The sequence below is a fragment of the Leptodactylus fuscus genome, chromosome 2 (assembly GCF_031893055.1).
Source record: "Leptodactylus fuscus isolate aLepFus1 chromosome 2, aLepFus1.hap2, whole genome shotgun sequence".
Lineage (NCBI taxonomy): Eukaryota > Metazoa > Chordata > Amphibia > Anura > Leptodactylidae > Leptodactylus > Leptodactylus fuscus.
This window is the reverse complement of record NC_134266.1, coordinates 211,759,045-211,779,687: the sequence shown is the minus strand read 5'-3', so window position 1 is coordinate 211,779,687 and position 20,643 is coordinate 211,759,045. Positions and strand designations below refer to the sequence as shown.

General features: G+C 38.6%; 1 protein-coding gene across 3 annotated transcripts in view; it reads left to right on the top strand.

The window, feature by feature from the left end:
• The window catches only part of ENOX1 (ecto-NOX disulfide-thiol exchanger 1), a 477,272-nt gene that overhangs the window by 387,790 nt on the left and 68,839 nt on the right, over window positions 1-20,643 (top strand). For all 3 annotated transcript variants that reach the window (XM_075265460.1, XM_075265459.1, XM_075265458.1), the window contains 3 exons: window positions 3,552-3,764; window positions 13,764-13,870; window positions 17,035-17,152. In XM_075265460.1, coding sequence (XP_075121561.1) covers window positions 3,552-3,764; window positions 13,764-13,870; window positions 17,035-17,152 — 438 coding nt within the window. The remainder of the gene's footprint in view (window positions 1-3,551; window positions 3,765-13,763; window positions 13,871-17,034; window positions 17,153-20,643) is intronic.

The window sequence follows — 20,643 nt, the reverse complement described above, 5'->3', positions numbered from 1 at the left end:
GGTTTTAATATAACTTTAAAAGTTAAAATGTTTCTGTCCTTTATAAAGACATTTTTGTTGTGTTCAGACTTAGAAATTGAATGTGACAACTCTCATCCACCAATCCCTAATGGTCAGGGAGGTGGGGCTCATTCACAGTTACCATGTGACGGTGGGATTGTTGTGTATATTTTCAACAAAAGTGCTTTTTTTTTTTATAATGCACTCAGAGATCTAGCACAGTTGGTATTTTTTACATATTGCAGTGAAACTACGGCAATATATTTGATCCTGAGCTACGTTCTGTATGAGGTCTGGAGATGCATTCTCACAGGTCTGAAATTTCCTAGCATTACACATCATAAAGTCAGTGGGCAGATTTATCAAGAGCTGGTGTATTGTACGTCAGTCTTGATTTTCCTGAGCCGTTGAAGGGAGCACTTAATGAGATGCCTCCTCCTGGCACCCTTGTATTTAGGCGCAAATCTACACCTCCTCCTTTCTGGCATAGATTTCACCACCGTTTATGCCATTGTGTTGCGTAAATAATGATGAATATGACGCAGGTGGTGTCCTTGCCTATGCCCTACCCCCAACCCTACGTACCCTTTTGGATAAGTGGCAAGGTCAGCTCAAAAACTCTACTTTAGATTACTTTAATCACAAGTGGCAACTATGCATGAATAATAGTTCCCCCTCCAAATGTCACATTCTTGTTCAAACGTTTTGAGACTGACAAATCTTTGTGGTATATTTTTGTTGCATGTTTAAGTACATTTATAAGTAATTCAGAACTTTTGAAGCTTTCGTGATAAATGCATCGAGTGTTGACTCCTATTGTTCAAGACTTATACAATTTTCCCTGACATGCTGGATATCAGCTTCTGGGCCATATCCTGACTGATGGCAAATTGCTCTTACCTACTCAGCACTTGAAGTTTAACACAATTTCTGTGTTTTTTTTTTTTGTCTACCTGCTTTTTGAGGTTTGACGCAAAATTTCAGTGTTGTGTTCCTCGAGCCACTTGGTTATCACTTTTGCCTTGTGACATTTTGGAAAAAGCATTGTTCACAAACTGTCCTACTACATTACAGCAGCTTAGAGGGATATTGGCATCCAAAGAAACCTGCGTCAAACTGTACAGTCCAAACAGTTATTAATATCTGCAATAGATTTTTATTGTTAAAAATAAAGCAGAATCAGTTCTATGCCCATTTAGTTCCTCATGGTGTGAAATACTTCCTGTATCTGGTTGGTATAGTAATGTCCACCATCAGCTATGAGACTGTGGACATGTTTTGGCCATCCCTCTGCTTTTTCCACGATCTCTTCCTGGTTTTATTCTCTCATATTTCTCTGCTCTCTCCTACAGAGAGGAGGCAGGTTAAGCAATATCCAGACTGCCATGTTCTCCTCAGAGATTCAGTATTTGCATTTTTTTTCTCTACTGCTAAAATCTAATGTGGCTATACCCTTTATCTCTTAATTTACCTGTTAATGGTCATAGGCGACCATACAGTGTAAGATTAGTATTCTGTACGGTTAAAACCAGGCTTGTGGTATCATAGACCAGTTTTGGCTGGAGTTCGGAAAAACGTTATTAAATATTTTCACTTATATCATACAATTAATATTATTGTATAATTAGTTAGATTTATAGTTTGTTGTAGATTTACTGTCATAGCAATCACTGGCTGTTAATGAATCAGAATATTTACTGCCTATAACTGACAATGGCTGTCAGCCATTTGTAACGGAGTCAGTGTTGGTAGTTTGGCCTACTCACTTCACAACCATGGTTACTACTTCTTTCTCTTCTTCTCTTTATACTAGTTCAAGGATCAACAACATTTGGCACTCCAGCTGTTGTAAAGCTATATTTCCCAGAATGCACGTTTGCTCTGCTATTCTCAGAACTGGAGCATGCTGGGAGTTGTGGTTTCACAACCGCTGGAGTGTTGAAGGTTGCTGATGCCTGCACTTGTCATTACTGTACTCTCAATATATTTTCAAAACTAAAATTTATGTATGTCATTGAACTTGGCAAAATACAGTTATCATCATGTATGTATGTCCATGCTATGCGATAAGGTACCAAAAGACTATTGTCATACGCTCCAGTTTTTCCAGGTCATTCATTAGAGAATTTTGCCATCAGAAATGTTCCATTGCTTATCTTCATGTAATCCAGATTTTTACTTCCCCTAATTTAAGAAGGTTAGTGACTCCCAGAAGGAAGCTTTTGCTAGATTTTATAGCCCAAGTAAATTCCAAGAGAAAGAGTTGTCTCCTAGTTGTGTCTCAATTAATTAGACGTCCCATGTACGTGCCAGATAATGTAGCAGCTGCTGGACTCCCATTATAGGCATATTGTTCTAGGCAGGCCATGCTCAGGCCACAATAACAAAAAGGAGGAAAATAAATACTTTTGTCGCCACCAAAAGGTGACGGTTTGTTTAAACTTTTTGACCACAAATATGTTTTCCATGTATATCAAACTAGCATTCATTTCAGCTCTCTTCTAGAACAGCACAATGTTTAATCCATCTTGTTCTTTAGCTTTTTGTTTAGTGAACGTAAAAATGGCAGATTTTCTCACGCCTTCTTGGTTACCAACAATGTTGGAGTTAAATATGCTTCTACACTGAAGTTGCTCTCTTTTAAAGCTGTTTTTTACTGCTTTAACTATAAGAAACATTTAAAAAAGGAATGAAAAAACTGGTCAGCATGCGGGAAATATATGAAGGAGCCTTCTCTAGTATCACACTCTATGTGAGACGTTAAGGTCGATATAATACTGGCTTTTATGATTGAGTGTGTTAAGCAGCATCTTAATAACAAGCTCGCAAATAGCAAGTAAAAATTATGTCCACTTTATATCCTCTTAAGTCATAATCTTTTTATTGCCCAGCGGGGTTTTTTATTTTTGTTTTTGAAATCGCTATTTTTATGCGACTTAGTTCATCTGGGGCATTGCCAAGCCTGCTAGTATGTATACCTCTTTCATCTGTGAACACTGCCCTGCACCTTCCCTTCACATAATGTTACTGCCGCTCCTGGAGTCAACCTCATGGCTCCTTGTCTGAAATCTCAAGTATCTGGTTGGAAGTTTGGTTTGGCCGCAGTTCTAAATGTGATTACAGTTTGTACAGGTAAAATATAAAATAAATGTGTTTTGCCAGAGTAGTCATCCCCAGACTCAGGCCCGCCTTGCAGGAATGGCTCCAGGTGTTCCTCCATGTAAGATAGATGGAGACTGGTTGCGGCAGACTCTTTTGATACCTCCAAGTTTGACGCTCTGTGGCGGCTGTGGGTGGAGTCCAAGGACTCAGGGAATTTCTCTGACTCATTCTCATGAGCTCCTGACTGTTGCACTTGATGCACTTTTGAATTTACCTTACTTGTCTACTGCCCGTTCTTCCTAAATGGCCTAAATGTTCAGAGTTTATAAAATTAGTGTGTAAAATAAGTCCAGTGTTGTTGACTTGCTGGCTCCCAACATATATAATTGAAGATGAGCAAGTTTGGTTTGGTTTTCGGTCAAGGACCCATGTATTTATTTCTCTTCCAGATGACAACAAATTCTCAGAAGCCATTTCCATTCTCCTAACTTGGATAGAGAGAGGAGAAGTGAATCGAAGGACAGCAAACCACTTCTACTCCATGGTCCAGTCAGCAAACAGTCATGTTCGACGATTGATGAATGAGAAGGCAGGACATGAGGAGACGATGGAACAAGCCAAGGAGATCTATAAAACGGAGCTCCTAGGAATTCTTACTCAATGTAAGTACCTCTTTTATTTCTTTTCTAAGTTTCGGGGTAAGTAATTGTAATTAACCTGGGCCCACATGAAGATGGACGACTGAATAAAGGTAAGTCATCTTTCTGTGAGAGTCTCAACCAAGTGACATTCAAATGGTGCATCACTTTCAACAACACCAACACTATTCAGACATCATAGTGCACAGTCACTTTCTTCAAAACACCTGTTAGAGGCTCAGCTTGTAGCACAAAATAAAAGACCAATGTCTTGAAGAACAAGGTCCTAGAGGGGTGCTCTAAATGCCCAATATTTGCCCAAAGGAAATGCTTTCACACACATGCTGACAAAACAGATCAGTAAGAAATCTTGTGACTTTACATTTTGCTTCCAAAATAAGCCAACAGGATAAACAGATTGTCCCTATGTTGAAAATTGAAAACAATACTTGTACTTAAAAGCTTGCCAGTGCTTTTGGTATAGATTTTTTTTCCCCATGAATTTTAGTAATTGTTTGCATGTTGCCTCTCCAAAAAGGTAAAGATCTTATGAGCTACGTTCACATGGCCTTGAACGTTCTAATAGCAGAGTTTTAATTTCCCAGCTGACATTAGATCAATATAATAATGCTGTGAATGCAATTTCTGGAACAAGCTTTTAGATGCTCTGCTTTTACATTAATAAGACTAAAAAGCATCTGACTGGCGGTATAAAGTAGTTTGAGGGCTCTATTGATTTATAAGTCTCTCTCTGAAGTATCCAATATATATCACATTGCAGTATCTTTCTATGGAAAATGAGCTTGAGCATAAGAACAAATTAAGCCCGCGTTCTTCACTATTATATTAGGTCCTTTACTTTTTAGGCGATAAAGTTTTTTTTTTTTTTCAAACTTTTTGGTTGTTGGATGTGATCTCTTGGAGAAAACAATCCATTCTATTTTTAGAGAACACACTGAGAAGATAAAATGGAAATATCTGACCCCTCGCTTTCCTTTGTGCATATAAAATGGCCAAAATATACAAAAAAAATAAACAGCAAATAAAAATAATAAGCATAAAATTATAGGCGTCTAAGTGAACAGTGAACTATGTGTTTTGACAGTTTCATAATAGCAACAACTTTGTCTTGGAAATAGGTGCCAGGGTAAAGTTCAGTGACAGATGTTTAATGGTATAAAAATAATTTTAAAAAAAGCTCAGAGAAATGGATCTGGCTTCGTCTCAGTGAAGAGAAATCTGTGGGAAATAGCCTTCAGATATTCCAGCTGGACATTGTGTGCAAATGTACCATTGTCATATCATGTCTACAAATTCATGTACTGCCTGGGTTATTCTAGTAAGTACATTTACTGCATTTTGCTAGAGTCTTACAAGAAGTAAAAACTCTATGTACTTCAATGTAGGGCACTGAGCAATATAAAGGCAATGTATCAGGAGTAGAGATGAGCGAGTAGTATTCGATCGAGTAGGTATTCGATCGAATATTACGGTATTTGAAATACTCGTACTCGATCGAGTACCACTCGCTAATCGAATGGAAAAGTTTGATGCAGAACCAGAATTGATTGGCCGAATGCTATACAGTCGGCCAATCAACACTGGTTCTTCTCCTACCTTTAGAAGTCTTCTCTGTGCAGCTTCCCCGCAGCGTCTTCCGGCTCTGAATTCACTCTGCCAGGCATCGGGCCTGGGCAGAGCCGACTGCGCTTGCCCGCACTACATTTTCTTGTAGCCGGAAGATGCCACGGGGACGCTGCATGGAGAAGACTTCTCGGAGGATCCAGCCTGACCCTCACTTATGGACTTGGTAAGTGTAATTTGATCGAGTGTTGCCTACCCCTAAAATGAGCATTTTCCGCCCCATAGACTATAATAGGGTTTGATATTCGATTCGAGTAGTCGAATATTGAGGGGCTACTTGAAACGAATATCGAATATGGAACATTTTACTGTTCGCTCATCTCTAATCAGTAGCATACAGTATGTAGATTACATGGACACTCAAAGTTTGGCTCTTCCGTCCTTGTAGTGTTTCCTTTTATTCTCACCTTCAAACATTGAATGTCTCAAAGATGGTGTAATGATAGGCAGCTTGTCACATAGCTCATTACTAGGTTCCTTGAACAGGTGTGTGCCAAGTGTTCATGTAAATTGTTAATTTAAGTACATGAAACATTTCTAAGCTTTAACTCTAGAGTGCCTGTTAGCAACAATATTCACTGCTAAGATTCAACAACCACCGGCATAGAAATGTAAAGGAGAAAACCTTTAGTGGCTGGTTGGCTGTATCCCTCTTAGGGCAGATTCACACCTGTGTCCGGTCTCTGCTTTCAGGTTTCCGTCTTCTGCAAAGAGAAACTGGACAGGAGACGGAAACCCGGAGGTCAGTTTTCAAACCCATTTACTTGAATGGGTTTGCAAAGTGACCGCCCGTGAGAGTCTTCTGCCTCTCTGCAGTGAAACCGTTTTTTTAACTGGACACAAAGTCGAAAATGCAGGATTTGGTGTCCGATTTAAAAAAAAAAAAATGGTTTTGCCGCGGAGAGGCAGGAGACGCTCACAAGCAGACACTTCGCAAACCCATTCAAGTGAATGGGTTTGAATAGATACAGTACCTCTGGGTTTCCGTCTCCTGTCCAGTTTCTCTAAGCAGAAGACGGAAACCCGAAAGCGGAGACCGGGCGCAGGTGTGAACCCACCCATAGTCAGATTACCTTATTCCCTATGGTCACAGTACCTTAGGAGATGTGGGAAATGAAGATAAGAATCTTTCAGTGGGGTTCACACGATGAAGTACTCTTTTAGCTGTTCCAGTGCCTGCAGAATTGACATGAAGAGAACAGGTTGGGTACCATTGAACTTCCTTTATGAATTAACAAAATGCCGTCTTCACAAGATCTATTTTCGATTCCATGATGCTGCTGAACTACGATTTTGTTGTTCAGGGAACAAAGATCATCACCACTGACTAACATGTTCATTTACTTCAATTCTGTAGGTATCACGGCAGCCAAAACTGCTGTTCTACTATGGCTGATCCCCTGGAACGAAAGGAGAAGTTTTCTTTATATATTTTTCATTTTTACTTTTAATATAAGTCAAACCAGACCAAGGGGCAGGTGAAGGGAGGAAGTTCTATGTAACCTTTATTCATGTATTTTGATCTATTAAGATCAAAACACATTGCAAAAATTGTTGCCCATTCCTCATTAGAGCTGTTCTAATTTCTGAATAGGATCAGATCTAGGCATATAACATCAGTCACTGGATCCGTGGTATTTATGGCAGGAATATTTTATATACGGTTATATACTGACGCTATACTGTTAACCACTACCTGTGTTAATAAGACTTCTGGGGAAATTGAGATAATTGGATTTACCGAAGAACAATGATAAAGCATAAAAGTTCTAAAAGTGTGCACAATGCTGCCCATTCAGACTATAGTATGTACTTATTGTTATAGCATGATCTGTAGACTTATTCAGAACTACTATTGAAGAAATCAGAAGATGCTATCAGCCCTCGACTAGAGTAGTAGTTCCACAATTAACCAGAGGATGCTTCAACGTAATCTTCCATGTTTGTTCTACCTAGAAACCTGATTAAAGGCAGGAAAATGAGGCGGTGTAAAAATGACCTGAAACCATCAATCTCTGTGTCTTAGGAATTTGCATTAATGCCAGAATCAAATTATTCATCTCTCAGTTTGCCTTGTCTGTTCTAGAAAATAATATTTAGATATTTTGATCCTTACCCTGGAGACAGGCTGTTCTGCTCCTTCTCAATTGTGCTTTGAGAAAAAAAGGCATTTACTTTTCTGAAATAGACACCCTCAACTGGGTCATAAAATAGATAAGGTTATAGTGACAGGTCACTAACAGACCACGGCTTTATTAGTCTGGAGAATACCCGCATGAGGAAGGATGATGGCTCATACAGAATTATACAAGTCTTTGTATTTCTCATGGAGAATGTATTGAAATTTGTTTTTTATATTTGTAGTCAAGGGGCAAGTTGCCCCAGCCTATGAATTCGCTGGTCAAGACAATGTATTTTGAAAGCACTTCCTAGCATCCAGACCATGTGCCCGCTCTGCCCCCTCCCCAACACCATCATTTTCCTCCTACAGCAGAGTCATTGATGCATTTTGTGCTTCTCTATCTGCTCTTTTCATCCGAAAATAATTTTATGAAATTTGGTATGATGTGTAAAAATTGTGGGTGATTTTCTTCACTTTAGAAAGTATACTTTCCACGAGGGTTTCTGGGCTAGTGAGCAATTGAGATGAATAACACTCCATGTATGGGATAATGGAGCAAGTAGCTGCCTATCATTTTATAGTCAATCCTCTAACCCATACGTGACAGATTAGTACGACATAAAATATATAAATACTTTATATGTACTGGTAGATTTAAAGATGACCTCTTGTGTTCTATCTGTTGTAGCGAATATTTGTATGCGGCATAGTAGTGGTATACCTATCCGACAACCAGAATGGTGACGCCCATAGGTCATGTCAATCTATTCTTAAAGGCCTGTCACCAGAATAGTTCCTATTAAACTATAAGTGCTTGTCAGATATTTGGGTTCACCTGAATAAAACATTTTGCCTTTCTCACATATTTCACTGGGTGTATAGACCTGGCCACTAGGAGGCGGACACTAGGAAAACGAGGCTGGTGACTCTGCCTACACAGTCTATATACCCTCTCACAGATAGTGCACTCAGGCAGTTTTGAACCTACTTCCATGTGACGGCTCACTCTACCAGGGCTGTCGGTGCCTCCTGGGCTGTTTGGCATCAGGTTTCTGTTTCCCAGGTCTGCCAGGTTGCCACCTGGGCATCTGTGCACATTTTCACTAAATTTTACCAGATCCATTCTGTGTCTTCTGCCGATGCCAGTTTGGGTCGTAATGTTCTGCAGACGGCAGTGCGCTTGATTGTTCGCATGGCTATCTGTTTCCCTCCCTCTGGGATTGCTTTTGGACGTCCCAAGGTGCTGTCTGTGAATGACGTCCCATTCTGTGTCTTCTGCCGATGCCAGTTTGGGTCGTAATGTTCTGCAGACGGCAGTGCGCTTGATTGTTCGCATGGCTATCTGTTTCCCTCCCTCTGGGATTGCTTTTGGACGTCCCAAGGTGCTGTGTCCCCCAGTGAAATATGCGAGAAAAGGGGATTTTTGTGTAGTCACCGTAAAATCCTTTTCTCATTGTTTCACTGGAGGACACAGGTCCCACCTGTTATTTTTTTCTGCACAGGGTTTTTTGTTTGTTTCTTCATGAGTTTCTTCATGAGGACTTATTGGTGGTGTTTGGTTCCGTATTCTTTTGGATTTGGACTCTCTCCTGCTGTGGTACAAAGTGCACTGTCTGTGAGAGGGTATAGACTGTGTAGGTAGAGCCAACAGCCTCATTTTCCTAGTGTCTGCCTCCTAGTGACCAGGTCTATACCCCAACGAGAAAAGGATTTTATGGTGAGAACAAAAAAATCCCTTTTTCTGTTCTTCAATCTAAAGCTCCAGTGCTGAGATAATCGCTTTTTTTTCCTGACGTGTTAATGTGTTTAGTGCAACAAGTGTGTCGTTGTTACCATCCCTGGTACGACTGATACGGCCAGGCAGCGTACAAGGAGAGGAATGAAGGGACTGGACACTGGAAAGCCTAGCCCTAGATCCGATGAGAGGAAAGATGCCACCCTTGTTGCACCAAACAACTCATTGACATATCAGGAAAAAAGCTAATATCTCAGCACTGAGGCACCAAATGGGAGGCAGAATAAAAGGTGTTATTCACATGACTCCCGGCTATCTGACTGTGCTTAGTTCAGTAGGGACTGCTATGGCGGCACACTACCTTTAAATAAGTAATAGTGCAAATAACAGCAATGACACAACATAGAGTTGAGGACAGAGGATGCCAAATTATTGTTTCATGGCAAATTCAAGTATATACAAGTCGAGAGGTGATGGGTTCTCTTTAATTCTCAGAGACTGTCCCTCAAACATTGTGATAGGGATATTGATCACAAAAGTATATGGCAATATATAATGTCCAATAGTAGAGCTCAGATTTCGGAATGTAGTTATTTTTGCACATATATAGTGTCTACTATCTCAAGTTCTGGCCTTATCTGATAACATTTACAGTACAAGTATATAAGCTGAGGTTATCACTTGGTCTTTTATATGCTGCAAATTGCTTTTTAAATGTATTAGTACTTAAATGGGATATGTAAATTCAGACAGTTTCCGTTTCGCAGAATGCTCCTGAGTATCGCTCAAGCAGAAGCTGATGACTTGAACTGCGTATGACATAGAAATAAATTACGGAAATACATCATGTTTCAAGGGTCAAACACTGCTAAATTATTTGCTGTGTTTTAATATCTTGCTCTGATAATGCTGTTAAGCAGTCTCCTAAACATGTCCTCTCTGGGAGGCAAATGATCATTTTGTGCCCATTAGATGATGGTTTACTGCTTGCAATTTCCCAGACAGAGCCTCCGTTGAATACATGATTACCACATTGCGTATACCTAGATCTTCACTTCCCACCTAGCGCAGCCTGTCTATTGGGTGCAGCAAATGGAAATGAGGCAGGTGAAACATCTGCATAGCTTGCACATAGTCCTTCAGAAATGTTACACCGAGATTCATTAGGTCTCTACCCGTCAGGAAATTGCTAATTGTCTATTCCGTTAAGCAGTTAAACGTTAAAACATATTGGAAAGTTTAAATACCATTCACATTCAGAAAAATGGTCGTACGTGTTTCCGTGTTAACGAGAAATCTGTTCTGTGTACCAAGGACTTTTGCCGTCTGCTCCATGCAGCTGTTCTTTTTCTACAGCCCTGGAGGGGATTAACATACATGTCTCTTATCATGTAGGTCATCGTTCTGCAGCGCCAGCCCAAGAGAAATCTATCGTTTTATATTTTACTGCCAAATTACTTCTAAATATTGCTTTAATAAGAGCTTGGCATATGGCTTTTATTTTGTAGTTATTTTTCTGCAATTTGCGGTTATGTATTGGCTTTTATTCATATAGTACCTATAAACATCTTAGCCTTGGACAAATTTTTTTGTTTTCTCAAATTAGTTCCTTCCCCATTCTAATTTCCATGTCTCAGAAAACATCCAGTGTGTGTATGAAGACCTGGAGAATATTCTCTATGTGCTTTGTATATAAGGCCTGAAAATTAAAAACTTCAAAAATTGGTCAGAACAAATTGCAGCCTGTGGGGAAGAACGTCCTCACTTACATCGTAACAACTGACATTTACCAATTGTGCCACCATAAAGATGATTTTTATGATAGCCCGATCAGTAAAGATCATCAGCTTAGGATAGTTTTTATGGTTAGTGTATTTTTTATTTTTTCGTTTATATTAGCCAATTATTACAAGTGCTTGTAAATGAGTTGACCACAGTTAGTATGATCAAGCCTTTATTGCTAAAGAGGACCTGTCACCAGTTCTGAATAGCCCTTTGACCTGCATTGTCTGAGTCACACTGAGTGGTTTAGGGGTTTATCCAAATCTATTGAGCCATTCCAAACATACTACAACACTTGGCTATAATACCCTAATTTGCATTAATACTAAAAGGGCTTATATCTTTGGAATAACTGAACAGATGATGACAAACACCAAACTGCGTAAGTAACTACAGTTATCAAATGCGGTATGTCATTCGGATTTTCACACCTTGTGACAGCACCACTTTATATGGGTTATCCTGGTAGTAATAAAGCTTAGCTAGTGCACTCGCTGCACTGGATAAGCTCTAATCCAAATTTACCCTCCTGGGGCACTATTTATTACCTCGGTATAAGACAACCGGGGAGGCAAAACTTTTGTGTTTCTTTTCCCCTACTGCGGCTTTTTTCCATTATTTCCAGGTTAATAGGGTGGAGTTAGTCACATAACAGATAGCCAGAACGTCAGCAGGGGAGGCAGAGGAACATAAGTTCTGGCCTCACATGGTGCCCTCCAGTTATTTAATGGGGTCCCTGGGGACTGGAATGCTTATTAGTAATAGAGCTTAACCAGTGGCTCAAATGCAATGGCATGCTTTATTACTCCCTGGATACACACACTCAGTGGTTTAGTACACTAACAATCAATATACGTAAAGAGTCTGAGCTTGTAAACTGTGTTATGGGGCAATGGTATGAACTGATAAAATTATTACTGTATTTAGTCTCCTCCATCATCCTTTTTCATGGATGTATACAGCCAGATTAATTCCTGGGGCCTTAAAGGGGTTCTCCTATTACTACCAAAAAATACAAACAATAAAAACAACTAAAAACAAAAACCTTTTATAAAGCAGTTTTCTTACAATTAACCCAAAGGGCAGTAATAGGAGCAAGTATGTTATTTTCCTCCAAATATCAGACTGAACAGTCCTTATAGACTTAAACATGTCCAAGGATGACATCTCGCTGGTTATTGGTTCTGGTAAAGACTTTTAGATACTAGGAAGGCTCTGGCTCCGAGTGTTTTATCTGATCTGAGAGGTCAGCAAGGGGTGTCTGGTTTCATTAGTTCATCTATGATGTTTCTTAGTCTCCATTTTACCGCCAGACAGTGCAGTGAGGGAAGGATTAGTGTTATGGGAGCATACTGGGGTTGATTTCTTATTAACCAGAATTTTGGACAAACGGAAAGTAGCGTATGAATTTTGTATCCGAAAAGTAGAAGAAATAACACTCAATTTACTGATCCCATGGTGCTCTCTGGTGCCGCTTTTTGGTCCTTTGAATAGCCTGTAGTGTTGAGGTCTCAGGTAGGACATGTGGCTCTTGAAGCCACTCACTGTCTGTAGGAATGACCTGTCAACATTACTGACGTTACCGGCCATTGACTGGCTGCTGCCGTCACATGGGGCCAGGATGCAGATGCAGACAGGGTACCAGAAGGTGGTGGTTCAGGGTCAATAAAATGTATTACTGTTTTTATTATTTAATACCACTCTAAGTAGTTGGCTTACATTTTTTTGTTGCCTACACAACCTCTTTAATGGTGAGCTTTATGTCTATCAACCAACCTTGGGAAGATGCACTAAAAGATACACATACCCCATTGATTCACATTACATACGTAACCTTACATACTTGACCAGGTTGACTTTTATCAGTTGTACTTCCCCACTAAAGCTTCAGCTTCTCAAAGTATTGCCTAGGGCATGTAACAGCTGAGTGATCGTATTCCTATCAATCTATTGATCTGATTTTCAGAAGAACACGCTAATCTTTGTTCCCATTCCTCTACAACCTTTAATGTTAATCCCATTCCCCATGTAACTCATTATTTTCTACAGGGTGTCAAGGTCACATAAATAAACCTAATTTATTAAAAGTGAAGGCTAAGCACCCAGAGCAACAAACAGACAACATAAAGTCCAGATGTGCTACATATGTTCCTTGAGCTAGTCATTCTGTTGAGCCAGAAAAGCAGCCATGACTTTCTAAGACTTAGTATTCACAGCACCTTGAGTAGTCACTGGTTACCTGTGCTAGAACAGGATGCATCTAATATATACTTAGCTTATGCCGATGGTAAAATACATATGCACATATTGGGCTCGTGTGTGTGAACTAATAGAATCTTACATTGGACAGAAGGGGACACATTTCAGGCACAAATTTGAGTTGAATGTCTGCAGAAAATGAGGACAAATACTGCCAGTGTTGTACTATGGAAAAGACTGATTAAGTGAATGTCACTACACTTGACTCTTACTTATTAATGAGACTTCTTTCTGTAACTAATCACTGTTTAGAAGATTTGATGTGAAGTGTTTAAGTGTATGTAAATGAAAGTATTGGACGCTTGAGGGACACAGTTTCAACAATAAGACCATGTAAGTACAAAAGACACATGACTGGGTGACTATGGATGAAGTCTTTACGTGCTTGATCCATAGGACCCGCATGTGTCTTTATTTTGCTTTCTATGGAATGACCACAACATAAATTGCTTGTCTTGTTTGACTTCCTTGTTCACTGAAGTTGAGCAGATTGTGGCCGTTTTCAACGCTTCCTCCAGACAAAAAGCATGGGACCATTTCTCCAAAGCCCAGCGCAAGAATATTGACATTTGGCGGAAGCACTGTGAGGTGGGTGTCTTTGTTACCATTATATCCATCGCTTTCATCATTCACAAAGTGAACATTTCTAGGATGAATGGAGAGTGCTTGGGTCAGTAGGAAATGAAGGTGGGTTTAAAGCATCCAATGCTCTGCACATTGTCACGACATGAGATGCATTTTCTCTGTTGGATGATGACGTGAAGGAACAATAACTTAAACTTCTGGGGACCAAGCAGGTTTGTGAGACCACCGTAAAGTTTTTCACAGTATGCCTGAGTTTGAATGCTAATGCAGTACTCAAAAAAAAAAAAAAACAAGTTATAGTAAAGTGCTGTATGATAACAATACAAACATATGCAGATTCTTAAAGGTGCAATCTCACCAGTTTTATTTCTTTTTAACCAAATTGGTAACTATTTGTCTTTTTTCTTAAAATTCTAAATAATCTCAAACAACCAAGATAGTATTCTTACGTACTCGAGTAATTACATTGCAATGCAGTTTGCTTTTTGTATATTGTGCTTTTATTGTACCTCACCCCACACCACATTGGTGAGCCTGCAGCTTTTTTTTGTGCATGTTTGTTCTGGTTGTTATGTATCTTTTTCTCTCTAGTGTTTCATCTGCATATGTCTGTGAATGCATGTGGTTTACTTAGCCTTCACATTAATAAATCTCAGTGTATTCCGTTATGCGCTTTACTTTTTACGGTCACCCAGTTTCCATTTGTTGTTCAGCAACTACTTTTACTTTGAACCCGAATTTTAACAAGTAAGTACAATGTCTTTTGCATTTGTTGAATTGTTTTTAAATTTTGCTTGTTAATTTTTTTTTGTTAACTAAACACAATTACAGTTTTATTGTTTACAGTATGGATATACTATTGTTAGGATATAGTTTGCTGTAACTTATTGGTCAATATACTTTCCACTGCTGACAACGCCACTGATCACTAGGGTGGAGGGGCTGTAGCACCCTGAGCGCTGCCATAGCTCCATCTGAATTCCCTATACAAAGCAATGGGCGTCCAGGTTCACTGTGCAGGTGCTGTATTGGGACTGCTATGCAGTTCTCTTCACAATACCAGTACCAGAGCTCTGAGGACATCAGCCCATTGATTCTCCTGATTGTTGGAAGTTCTTGTGGTCAGATCTACAATGACCCTAGTGGCATCATGTCACTTACCCTGCATGTAGCCATTAGCTGCCAACATCACGTTAACATCTCAACATAAAAATCTTTATTGCGTAACTATACAGCTTTCTTTATTGACACTTATTAATAATCTTTAATAAAGAAGTGAAGCTGTGTAGTTATTTTTCATAGAGTAAGTATTGTGGACAATAAAAAGAAAAATTACTCAAATAATGACAGCTTAAATAGCTATTACATTCATCAGATTCGGTAACCCTCAACCATACATAAGAACATCGAAATAGAAATCTTAAGATAGAAATCCAAAAGAAAATAAACCTACATTGCCTAAACCAAGGCCTGTTTTTGTTGTGCTTCTCATTGAAATGGTAAGAAACTTGTACCCTGTTATTTTTGTCTATACAATGTTCTTTTCATTGACAGCATTGTCAAACAGAAATAGAAGAAGTATACATAGAAGAGATCTAATGGTGTTTTTATGTGTAAGACTCCAGCTTTGCATACGACCTTCGAGTCCGTTATTAATTATTAAACCTCAATTTTCTTTTGAAGGGAATTCAACAAATAAGATGAGCCGATATTTCAGGGAAATTCTGTTTGCTACATTTATATCAGGAAGACTAAGGCTCCAGGCCACTGCGCCTCAAGATGCCATTTAATAGGCCTTTGAACATTCATTAGAGTCTTCTCTTGCAGTGCTCAGTGAATAGCAGGAGTAAGTCCTGTGGGAGCACCTTCTGCATTTTTCATGGGAATTGCTGTGACATTTGTCACATAATGAAAGCTATATGTGGAGCGTATTGTGTATTCTGCTCACGTGACTTAAAAGATGCCAAACTGCAAGTCTCTCTGGGGAATGAACCCTTTGTCAGTAGAAAAATTAGATGTCAACAAGGTGAAAAGCTGCATGCTGCATTCCTACATTAAACCTGGCAGCATTATTAGGAGCAAATGAGATGGTATCAGCTTTCTGTTTCTCTGCACCTTCTAAAGAGAAGCCACTACATTATCCCGGCCCTGTTCTATTGCTTTATGGACGCCATTCCTCACAGTCCACTTCATGTGTCTTATTGCATCCTCATAAAGCAGTGATACTCCTCTCCAAAAGCTCAGGCAATTCATTAAAGCTATATCACTATAACAGGAGACTACTTTGACAACTTCATGTGATCCTAATTTTGACACAGAAAAGTAGCTGCCTTTCCGGGGGCGTAAAGATGCCATTTTAGTTCATTTTAAATACTTATTGACATCTATTATTCACAGAAGATAAAGTGCTAGTAATATAATATTAAACATCACTTTTTCATTTTAGTTTATGGCACTATCTAAAAAGTGAATTTAGAGGATTTGTTCTAGGATCAGCGCCACACTTGTGTATAGGTTGTGGGTGGTATTGCAGCTCGTCTCCATTCAAGTCAAAGAGGAGCTGCAATACAAGCTACCACCAATGGAATAGTGTGGCGCTGTTTCTGAGAGGAAAAGAGTAGGCTGACTATTTTTTTCTAGCCTGTTATATGGCTTTGCTTCCTTTCTTCTCTTGTTTTGATGTTAGGTTGAATTCATTGCAAACACACCTTATGCCATATCTCACAACTACATTTTAGCTTAAAAAAATCCCATCTACTAAGATAATACTAACCAGGATGTACTTGGCAATATTCCAACAGCAGGCAGTGGCCTAGGGGCTGCATTCGATACACTTTACTAAGTATTCGGGTAAGATTGTTCTGGTAAAACATTTACCATAAAGTTTGAACTCTTTCGGCTCAGTTGTCTCTGTATCCTATAAGGAAATGCTTTTGCTTTATTTTATATTTTTGTGATGAGAGTTGTTGTCTTTTGCTAACTTGCTCTTTTGCAGCCCATCAATGGGGGTGGTTGTTTGCAGTACAGAGAGAAACAAGATAATGATACACTTTCAGGAGCCGCCATCAGAATACTCAGGACAACTAATGAATGATGTAAACTTTTGTGACTACCTATGTGGAAGTGTGCCTTTATTATTTGTGCCTGTACTTTATTATTTGTTGCAGGAACTGCGAAACGCGCAGAGTGAGCAGCTAATGGGGATCCGACGGGAGGAGGAGATGGAAATGTCTGATGATGACAGTAGTGATGCCCCCAGTAAGAAAGCAAGAGTGGAAGATTCAGGTGAGAAGAATCGCAATTGGCGCTCCAATATACATATATTATCAGGGAAAAGCAAGAATTTGCCGTATTTATTTCTCTAAGGCTCCATACACATGACCACAGCTTTTATCCGGAATTGTGAAAAAAGTATTGGTGCATTCATTTCTGTGGGCCCATACACATGGCCTAATGCCCCATCAGTCTGTCCAAGTGCCCACCCATTGTCTCTCACATCTAGTAGCTATTAAATGCATTGATACACAAGGACATTGTAGTTCTTTAGTAATGTAATTGAAATATTGTCCATGCAAGGCTGTATATGGATATTTGCTCTTACAAAGCCTCAATATGGGATATGGTGCACTCACAGATTGAAACAAAAGCACTTCAAGAGCACAAGTGAAATTATTTTAGTCATCTGTTATATACCACCAATTGTGAATATGATATTTACTGTTAAACTGAGCTAGATATTTGGTTATCCTGAACCTGATCAAATACCTATCAACACGGTCGTGTTCTGTAGACCTATAAATCATCTTTTCTTTTTTTAATGCAATGTACTTGGGCTATAAAGTGAGAGAGTTAGTTGTTTTTTTTTTTTGTTTTTTTTTTTTCATTTTCCATATTAATTTATTTCCTAATTTATTTTCCCTTTTAAGTGGTTGATTGAAAGCCAGACCAAAACTCCTAACTTTAATAAAGGGATCAATATAATGGTATCATTGAATATCTTACCAAGCGCTGATCCATTGCTTGCCCTTGCAAGGCCTTTGTGTTTGATTATTTTATGCAAGTTACTGTGGTATTAATATAGCCGTGCAATACCTTACCAAGTGCATTACAGTCTGACAATGGCAGCGGATGAACTATATGCAGTCATCTAATTACTTCTCAAAGTCATTGTGCCGATAATGTGTGATAAGATAGCATATATATAATACACTGTGCTCATTTCACATATTACAAAAATTACTCTTGCAATGAGGCAATTGAGAAGAATAGCAGTGAAAGTCTCATCATTCCCATTACATTGAGGTTGGGAGGTAGCTGAATCCAGTGTTGTAATTCTGCAGCGCCAATGCTATTATATAGATTACATTTTGTTATGTTTTTAGACTGATAAGGTTTTATGTAGGATCATTACATAGCAGGATTGATGTAATCCCTTTTTCTTAACAGGCTTTTAGAATACAGAAGCATTTTTTAATGCAATAAGAGACAAAGTTGCTATGGAAAATGCTATAGCAACCTAACATCTTCACAGAGCCAGGCAGCCACTTGTGACAGCAATCTAAATTTACATTTATTTTACTGTCATTTTACCGACGCTCCTAGTATTTCATTTTGACATGCTGTTAAAATATACTTTTTTGGCTGTCCCAGAGTAAAATTAACAATGCAGTGCTATAGAGAAAATACTATTGTATCGGCGGCACAATATGCCCATTGAAAACACACATCCGAGCAAAATATTCATATATATAGCTATAACAATTATCAGGATGTGTGACAAAAGCCGCGCAATTGTAGGATGACAATGATGCACTAGGGGACACTTATATATTTTTTACTGCAGTTGTTATAAAATGAAGTTCGACATAAAAGTTGCTTTTGCTAAGAGTCTATATATAAATAGCACAGTGAGTTACATCATATTATGTAAAGTGCTGGAATGTAATTTAGTATTTTTGTTATAGCAAAACATAGCGCCAATAAATATAATGCTATTTTCCATCAGAGTTCAGTTGCTTTGTGATGGCAAGGATATTAAAGTCTACAACACTATTTTTACTGTCATAAATTCTGGCAGGCCCTATTCCATTAGGGTTTGTCATAGCACTTATGGCTTTGTTATGAATGGAAGGCATGATGCTAGTTTGACTTGACCTGACCCCTTCTGCTTTAGCACAATAAGAACCCTCACAATGGTTGTGTCCCTTATTTCATGGAGCTGTGAATGGTAAACCTGCTTAGTCATACAGCTAGTTGTAAATATATCCTTGCACAAATAGGCAAATGTGCCAGGTCACAACTTGAATTGGTGGAGGTGTTGAAAGGATCTCTTTAAAAAAATATCAACATCCAGAACAGGGGAGGGGGTGGATGAAGTTAGGCAGGCAATGAATAAATGGGGTCCATTTATTAGTTGTTAGGGCTATGCCTCCTTGAGTTCTGATAAGTCTTTAATGTAGGGTCTGAGGCAATGGAAAACACTATGAATATCCACAAAGATTATATCAGGAGTTGCAGTAAACAATAACTTATATAAAGAATTATATATTAAAACTTTAAGGAGAGGAGGGTAAAGGGAAAGCCAAACCTAATGGTGAATGGCTGACTTCAGCCCATTTCGGCATCACCTGCACCGATGTTTTGAGATGTGTTTTAGTAAATCTTTCTATATCCTCCCAGATGCTCAGATGGATGAGCATGCCTGAAGGCAAATATATGTCTACTGGGATGGCTTGGCATTTAAGGCAGGCTGTGGTCTACAAGTGGCCCATCTGATGACTCCCAGAAGATGTAATGTATGCTCTGTGTGATCACTATACTTGGAGGACACCATTTGTCTGCCATAGTAGTAAACTCAATCATTGTCTTAGATGTCACAGAATGTGGATTTAGTTAGGCATTTTTAACAACTTGACTGATGAGGACAAATTAAAGGGAATTATATTCATTGTTCTTTTTAATTATAAGTTGGTATAATAATATCTGCTTTCTTCCAGAAATAGTGGTCCTCTTGTCTCTTGTATCGATATGAAATAAATCATATTGACAACAGTGATGCTGTAGCTGGAAGAATGCAGATATGTTTTTTTTCTAATCTGATACAACTACTGTTAATACTAAATTTATATTTATTTATTTAGTTAGTTAGTCAGTTAGTTAGATCAAACACATCCCTTAAGACATACCTCCAGTTATAACTAACTTTGTATAAATTAATAGTACGTCTTAGTATAAGAAAGTCTGTAATATATTGTATTATATATTATTATTATTATTATTATTATTATTATTATTATTATTAATAATAATATATATTTTTTTTTTAAAATGTATTCTTCAGGCTGAGTTAAATCCTACATATTAAGGCTGCTAGAGAACACACTCAATAATTGCTGCTACTACACTCTAGTCTGTTCTTTTTTAACACCACTAGGTTGTAGATAAGAATCTACCAGTGCACAGAATGAGGTAATGCATCAATTAAACAGCTAGCAGTGGCCTCCTACTCTTCTCCTCCCTTCTCCATAGAGCTCTATATGTGGAGAAGGGAGGAGATATATTAAAAAGTTTCTTATATTGAAATGCACTATTAATTTCTGACAAATTGTTTATAATAAAATATAAGGCTTCTGAAACGCCCACCGAGATTAGCTATGGTCATGTTATTTGACACATGATTTACTTACTAAGCTGAAACACAATTCCCATATAGTGTTAAGTCTTCTTTAGAGATGTTTTGCTGCAATATGGCTCAATATCAAAACAGAAATTACTTC